The sequence below is a fragment of the Oryza sativa genome, chromosome 3, assembly GCF_034140825.1.
Source record: "Oryza sativa Japonica Group chromosome 3, ASM3414082v1".
Classification (NCBI taxonomy): domain Eukaryota; kingdom Viridiplantae; phylum Streptophyta; class Magnoliopsida; order Poales; family Poaceae; genus Oryza; species Oryza sativa.
Window position 1 is genome coordinate 2765717 of NC_089037.1, and position 7894 is coordinate 2773610.

A 7894-nucleotide genomic window follows, 5' to 3' on the forward strand; every position below is an offset into this window, starting at 1 on the left:
AAGTATATGATAACAGAAGTTATTAGTTTGGTTTTATTGTTCCCACTCAATCAACAGTCATATGATGAAGAAAGGGGAGAGGGGTGAGTTATTGTTTTTCTCTAAAGGCATGGCTTTATACATGTGGGTAGCTAGTGCAATATAAAGACAGATACAGTAATGAAGCAGACCATTCGTATCCATAGTGACATTCTCTCTATATATATTACGGATGCCCTAAATCACTAAAAAATAAATTAAACAACAACTACTAAATTATGGAAGCAATATTTATATTTATGTTCTTAGCGGTTTAAAAATTAATGCTGTAAATAAACCACAATATATAAAAAAACTCAAAATCAACTATAAAATAAAGTCAACAAGGAGGCTAAGGTACTTTTTTTTATATTGGTTGATAAGTGATAACCCTTCGCTATTTAATTTTCCCACCATCTACACTTCTCATCCAATCATAATATTTTCCTATTTAATTATATTAACTTTTTTAATAACTGTGTGTAGCCCCTTAAAATCCTATATTCTGCGATGGAGGTAATAATCTCTGACAAACTGTGAAATAACTTGATAACATTATAACAAACTGTGACAAGAGGCGACAAGGTGAGTGAACGAACCAAAACAGCCCCAATAGACCCAGTCTGCTGGCCAGAGCACAGCCACGTCATCAGCGGTGCGGTGCGTCCATGTAAGGAATAGTAAGCACCCTGCAGGACAACCGAGCCCATTCGCTTGCTTGGGCTTTCAAGGCCCAACCAGCCACGGCCCACATGATGCATGTCAAAAAAGGCCCAACCAGCCCAAGACAAGGAGAGAGGAGGCCGAGGCCCCCCGCGCCGGCGGCCGCAAGGGAAGGAAGGAGACGCTCTCACCGGCGAGGGTTTAGCGCCGCTTTTCTCAGGGTTTCTCGGCGGGCGGCGGCGCGCCAGCTTCCGTCGACCACGAGGCTAAAACCCTAATCCCGGCGATGAGGCGGCTGCCCAAATCGCTCCTGCTCGCCTCCCTCTCCAAGCCCTTCCTCCGCCGCAACCGGGAACCCCTCCCGCTCCTCCGGCCGCCGCCGCGTCCCCTCCCGCGCGTGCTCCCCTTCGCCGCACGAACCCTAGCCGCGCCGGCCGCTCCTCCTCCCGAGGCGGCGCCGGCTGCTCAATCCGATGGGTTCGCGCTCCTGGAGGCCGCCCAGCTCCGGGAGGCCGCGGACGACCACCAGGAGGCCCTCGCCCTCGCCATCAAGGCGCTCGAGCCGCTGCAGGCGTCGCACGGCGGCTGGTCGCTCCCCGTCGCGCGCACCCTCCGCCTCGCCGGCGCCGCCGCGTCCCGCCTCGGCCGCCTCACCGATAGCCTCGACTCCCTCAACGCCGCGGCGGATATCATTGATTCCCTGGAGGCCGGGGACGCGGAGGTGGCCGCGGTTGGCGCCGCTGTCCACGAGCAGCTCGCGCGCACAAAGACGGCCATGGGGCGCCGGTGGGACGCGGCGTCTGACCTCATGCGCGCCATGGAGCTGAAGGCCGTGTTCCTGGAGAAAGGGAGTTTGGAGTTGGGAAATGCTTACAAGGATGTCGCCGAGGCCTACAGAGGCGTACTGGCCTGTGACAAAGCGTTGCCACTGTGCCTTGAGGCGTTGGAGATTGCCCGTAATCATTTCGGAGGAGATTCCCAAGAGGTGGCTAAGGTCCGGCAGCTTCTCGCGACCATCTATGCTGGATCAGGTCGAAATGAGGAGGCACTGGAGCAGTATGAAATCGTTCGGATGGTGTATGAGAGGCTGGGGTTGGATGTGGAGCTTTCTCTGGCTGAAACTGATGTGGCCATGGTGCTGGTTTTGTTGGGGAGATCTGAGGAGGCAATGGATGTTCTTAAAAGGGTGATCAATCGGGCTGGCAAAGAGAGTGAGGAGCGTGCACTAGCATTCGTTGCAATGGCAAATATTTTGTGCATCCAGGACAGAAAGGCCGACTCAAAGCGGTGCTTAGAGATTGCTCGTGAGATTCTTGACACGAAGATTTCTGTGAGTCCCTTACAGGTTGCGCAGGTGTATGCAGAGATGTCGATGTTGTATGAGACAATGATAGAATTTGAGGTGGCGCTGTGTTTGATGAAGAAAACACTTGTGTTTCTCGACGGCGTATCTGAGATGCAGCACATTCAGGGGAGCATATCAGCTAGAATGGGGTGGCTTCTTCTGAAGACCGAAAGAGTAGATGAGGCTGTTCCATATCTGCAGAGCGCAATTGAAAAATTGAAGAACTGCTTTGGACCATTGCACTTTGGATTAGGGTTTGCTTATAAGCATTTGGGAGATGCTTATCTTGCCATGAACCAATCAGAGTCAGCTATAAAGTACTTTACTATTGCGAAGGACATTATTAATGCTACATATGGGCCAAAACATGAGGATACTATCGACACCATCCAGTCCATTGCAAATGCATATGGGGTGATGGGAAGGTAATCTTTTCCACCCTACTCATAGATTTTATTGTACCACTGGGGGTCTTAGATACATTTAGTATACTGCTATTACTGATGCACTAGTTGTTAATTACTTATTATAGTTAGAGGTCAATATGGTCAGTGGCTCGATATTGCATAGAAGGATATTAGAAAGGGGTATGCTTGTTGGCTACATAACAATCTTTCCCTTGTAAGCTCACATTTGGATACCCAGAGCAATCTACTGGCAGCATAGATGGAATATAGGAACAAATCGTTTTTTAGGGACACTTGCATTGATTTGATCACCAAGACTGAGTTCATCTTTAACCTTCAGACCATCTGTTCTATTTTTTTCTCAACCATAAATGGGTGATATATTTGTTTCAATGATACATCCTTGTATCTCGCAAAGTTATGTAAGTCATCTTAATGACATTCACTGTAAGCCTGAAGAACTTGAATCAAAGCAAATCGTTCTTGTAAGCATGGCAACTTCATTTATTTTGCATATGGAAACTGCCAAAACTTATTGTCAATATCGTAGCTTTCAAGTTCTTCACTGATGCTGTCACAGACTTCCAAGAGATGCTTCTGTAACATATTTATATGTATAAAAAGAACTAGTAAAGTTATAATGTCATGGAATTATTTTTCAAAAAAAAAAATCAACTCATATCATTATAGGACTAAGAAATTATCAGGAAATTGTCTTCTTATGTTGCTTGCTGAGCCATCTACAAGTAATTCTTGGCATTTTGCTCTGATTTTATCATCATGCTGTGGAATTGAGTGACCCCTAGTTTATCATGCATACCAATAAGCCAGACTGCGCATTAATTAATATAACAATTTTCGGTATTCATAAATATGCATAAGCATATGCATTTACTGAGCAGTGGCTACTGGTTGATATCTCAACTTTATGTCCAGTTCGATAGGAGATCTGGTATTGAACAATTAAATGCAACATGACCATGTTATAATGAAGCCTTGTTAAATGACTCTTAGTGGCATTGTGGCTTTACTCATTTAATATTGCTCTGAATTGCAGCTACAAGCAGGCAATGGATTACCAAGAACAAGTTATAGATGCTTATGAAAGCTGTGGCCCTGGTGCTTTCGAGGAACTCAGGGAAGCTCAAAGGCTTCGGTATCAGCTAAAAATAAAAGCCCGAGGTTTACCTCATGCATGCTTCCCTGCCAACTCATTGCCAACTAAATTCCAAGACCGAGAATAGTTCTTCTCTCATCAACGTCCACCACCTAGATGATTCAATGGTAAATTATGTTTTTATAATTTTGATGCATTGACTCCATAAAAATCATTCTTGTTGAGTTAGTGGACGATTATTCCTGCAGTAAACATGGTCACATGGGCATGAGGATCTTTCTAGTATTATAAATCAAGTTATTTACCAAGGGCCCTGACAGCTGATAATCAGCTGATATGAGTATGTATACTGTGGAAGCAAACACCTGAACTTGCTGAAATTATATGTAGTATGCATATTTCTCCGCAATAATGTTTTCATGAGGATTTTGTGGCTCAGAGTTATTTCTGGTTGGATTGACTGCATTTAGCTAGTATTTAAAGAATTATGGTTAAATTGGCTACCGTTGCTTACTTTGCCAAGCAAGTAGCTTATAAATCTGTTGTGCATGAACCTTTTTTCGCACCTTGTTATTTGAGCTTTCTGTTATTTTATGCATGCCAGCTAAATTTCAATTGCCAATACATCTATTACCTGTAGAAGTATTGATTTTGTAATGCATTTGGTTCGAAACAGTCACATATTATCTAGATCGGGGTGTCTTGCAGTTGGTAGAACATTGGAGTTACCATGTTTTGATGTTTTGATATGCCTGCGTGTTATGTTCTGTTTAATCTATCCTGGAAAAGTGACGACTGTGGCACTGGAACAAGCTTTATGGTGCTTGCCATGGATTCATTCTTTGTATGGGTTTGTATGTTTGTTACCTGGAATTATGCCTTCCGTCTTCCAAGTTACATGTGCAATAGCTTTCCTTGTCAAGAGTCCCCCTCCCCTCTTTGGCTATATGACTTCAACTGGGGCTAAAACTTGACAAACCAATGTGTGTGTGGAGAGAGAGAGAGAGGGGTTGTCCTATAAAAGAACCCTGCACTGACTACTTACTGTTCTGACGCTGTTTCTATAGCCAAACAGTTCGGACAGTAAATGCACGTTTGTCCTTACTGGTTTTCTTGTATGGCATGACTAGACTGTCCTTGCACTTGCATCTTCTCCATACCTGCCGGTTGATATTTAGTATGCATGGTCAAGCATAAAATCAAAGACAGTTGCATTGCTAAAGTTCTGACTCAAAGTTTGTTAGTGGCCTCTCATCACATAGTGCATTAGAAACTAGCAGTTCACTTCTAAATTACAAATATATTTTGAAAGTCAACGTTTTGATCCAGCTTGTTGTATCCTCTTTCTCTCATGCTGACCTTGAAGCTTTTTTAAGATTACACTTGGAAAATAGGGAAAATGGGTGATGCTTATTTACATGGTTCATTTTATACCTTTTGTATTCTTCAGTTAAAAGCGTTGGCAAAGTTGACATGCTAGCATTTTTTTTTCGAGGAAGACATGCTAGCAAAATCCACACCATCCATTAGAATATTCTGCAAGCTAACCAAATATGCTAAAATTTCAGTTTTTAGAAAGAACCATGTACTGACCAAATGGCTAATTTATGGCTAGGTGTGAATATAGGACATTACAAGACTTGGTATATCTTTATGAGTGGCAGTTAGTGCATGACACAGTTTGTGTATCGAGCACTGGAAATCATGATACTTGATGATGTCCACTACTTCACTTTTAGAATATTTACCTGACGAGAACTGGATTCATGTATTTGCCAAGTTGGAAGTATCAGTTCTACTCCTTCCGTTTCAAATTACTTGTCGTTTTAGTTTAGCTTTGTCAATTGTCATAAGTCAAACAGTTGTAAGTTTGACCATTAATTTCTGAAATTTTACATAGTTTAACATGCGAATTATATTGTGAAAGTATTTCTCATTGTGAGTCTAAAAACATAAATCTTACTCCCTATAATGTTAATCTATATAAATTTATAGAAATTAATGGTCAAAGTTAGGAATGATTGACTTAGGACAAAGCTAAAATGACAAGTAATTTGAAACAGATGGAGTATTATCTTCACTGAGACGGGACAATAGACAAAATTGTATGAATCCTTCACTACAGTGGCTCATTCCTTGATTATAATTATCAGTAATTCAGTTACCTTGGTGGCAATGCTTTCTTAATGGAAATGCAAGATTAGTGCATAAACCTTGCAATGGTGGGACTCTTATTTATGTATTTGCCAGGTTGGAAGCATCAATTAGATAATCTTCACTGAGGTGGGACCATCGACAATTTTATACGTGTCCTGCACTACATTGGGTCACTGGCTCATTCCTTGGTTATGATTACCAGTAATTCAGTTACCTCGGTGGCAATGCTCTCTTCTTAATGGCAATGCAAAATGAGTGCATAAACCTTACAGTGGTGGTACTGGATATATGCATTTGCCAAGTTGGAAAATTTTGTACGCATCCTGCAGCACGATGACTCATTCCTTGATTATGATTACCTTGGTGGTAATGCTCTGTTTTTAATGAAAATGCAGAATGAGTCCAGAAAATGGTGGGACTGACCATAGGACCGACTGGTACGCTTTGCTTGACTTTGGAACATAATTCAAATTTATTTTCAGCACGCGTGCTGATTGTGATTTGCAGATTGAGAGCAATATTGGCATTGTTCGGCACTCAAATAATTAAGGAACGATAGAAGACTGTTTAGTTGCTGGCAGACAGAAGGTATTCAGAAGTGTGCGCAATCGGCTGAGGACCTCCATGGCAAGTTCTGCTCATGAGCTCAGCAGTTTTGCAGGCTTAGTCATGCATGGGCGTCCTGAGCCTCCTCCATATGCATCAGAGATGGTTGCGGTGATATTCAATGGCGACTGCTGCTGCGGCTCTGGTTGACCACTCAGTAACATCAGACATCCCCAGAGATCACTGCATCAGTGGTGGTCTCTAACTTCCAGTACTCCTACGATGGTGCAAGCATCTCAATCCATTCACTGCCTCTATCATGTTGTTACCCCAACAGTTGCATTTGCTCAGGACCAGCAGAATTACGCTCTTTTTTTCTTCTGTCTCTCATACATCAATTGGCATTTATTGCGAGATTGGGCATGATTGCGATGTACTTCTATCAGTTGGTGATGGACAGCGAGGGCTCAATGTGAGCTTCGCTTAACATGCTTGCTGCCATGCTTGTGCCGTTAGGGAGCATGTGGATATCACCGTCCAACTCCCAGTGGGAAGAAAGCAAAGCAATCGCGAGGGCAACCTTGGAAGCAGAAGCAGAACACCTACAGTGTCAGTGAGGTTCCATGTCTCTTTGATGCCTCTGTTTTGGAATGGATCAACTGACTAATGCCTGGCCATCTCTATCTGTGGTGTAGCAATGTCCCAGCTTCATTGGATCAAGTCTCGTGAGTTCTGCTCAGCTGCACTTTTATGGCCTTGGGGTAAGAGATTTGTTTCTGACACTCCTACTGACGAGTTGTTCTCTTTCCATGGTCACATACAGTTCTCGTTGTCAGTTACTTCAAGTCCTTGTGAATTAGTGTCGTGTCCATTTGCTGCTGCATCTCGTGGCTATTTGCTGCTGTTTGGACTTAAGAGTAACGCAAATGGTCCCCTTGCCTTGTTTCTCTGCCTGTGCCCACCAGCACCAACAGACACCAAGAAAAGAAAATCTTACATTCGTGTCATTTTATATTTTCAACCAAATCCATTAGGCCATTTCAGTTTATTTTAGGTTAACGGACCTCTTGCCACTCAAGAATGGTGACCTACAAATTGATCTCATTGTGCTGCTAGAAGATACCACTAACGCCATGTTTCAGTTAATTCCTAGAGGAAGGAATTAGATATAGCATTCCTCCAAATCCCCCTCAATTCTTTTGAGGGAGGGAATAACATAATAAGATATGGTACGAGTATAGCATAAAATATGGTTAATCCAAATTAAATAAGATCAACTTTCATCACTAAGATACTACTAAGAGCAATTTTTATCCAAATATCCAAATACGGTTTTAACATAAAACAAATGGTGGTTCGGTGGTTCCAGCTTAAAAAAGTTATACATTAGTGAATCCTTGGATTTTATCCAATTTTCATAGTTCCTTACTTTCCAGAAATATCACAGTATCCATCTAAAAGAATAACAATCATCATAGTATGTGGGACAAACTGTTACCACGATTGCCATTTGTCTGTGTCCTTCGTTTACGCTGCTTTTTGTACAGTTCAGGTTTTTGTCTGCTAGTAAATGTCACGGTAAAACTATGTGGTAGGCCAACATTGAAGTCATCCTCATCGCTAGTGGTCAATATCGTCTTG

The 7894-nt window shown here is 42.7% G+C and overlaps 1 protein-coding gene across 7 annotated transcripts; it reads left to right on the forward strand.

The window, feature by feature from the left end:
- The first annotated feature begins 812 nt into the window (after positions 1–812).
- On the forward strand, positions 813–7260 carry LOC4331630 (protein KINESIN LIGHT CHAIN-RELATED 1). Of its 7 annotated transcripts, XR_001544847.3 has the most exons (7): positions 813–2451; positions 3491–3717; positions 5801–5833; positions 5910–6021; positions 6103–6144; positions 6215–6862; positions 6949–7260. XR_001544847.3 is itself a non-coding variant. In XM_066308947.1 (3 exons), the coding sequence occupies exons 1-2, from the start codon at positions 968–970 to the stop codon at positions 3675–3677; spliced, it is 1671 nt and encodes a 556-aa protein (XP_066165044.1). In that variant the 5' UTR covers positions 813–967; the 3' UTR covers positions 3678–3717; positions 5801–7260. The 7 variants fall into 7 exon arrangements, 3 of the variants coding, with proteins under 3 accessions (XP_066165044.1, XP_066165045.1, XP_015633153.1); XR_001544843.3 differs by having other exon boundaries at positions 5801–6021; XR_010740283.1 differs by having other exon boundaries at positions 5801–6021; positions 6960–7260.
- The last annotated feature ends 634 nt before the right edge of the window (positions 7261–7894 follow it).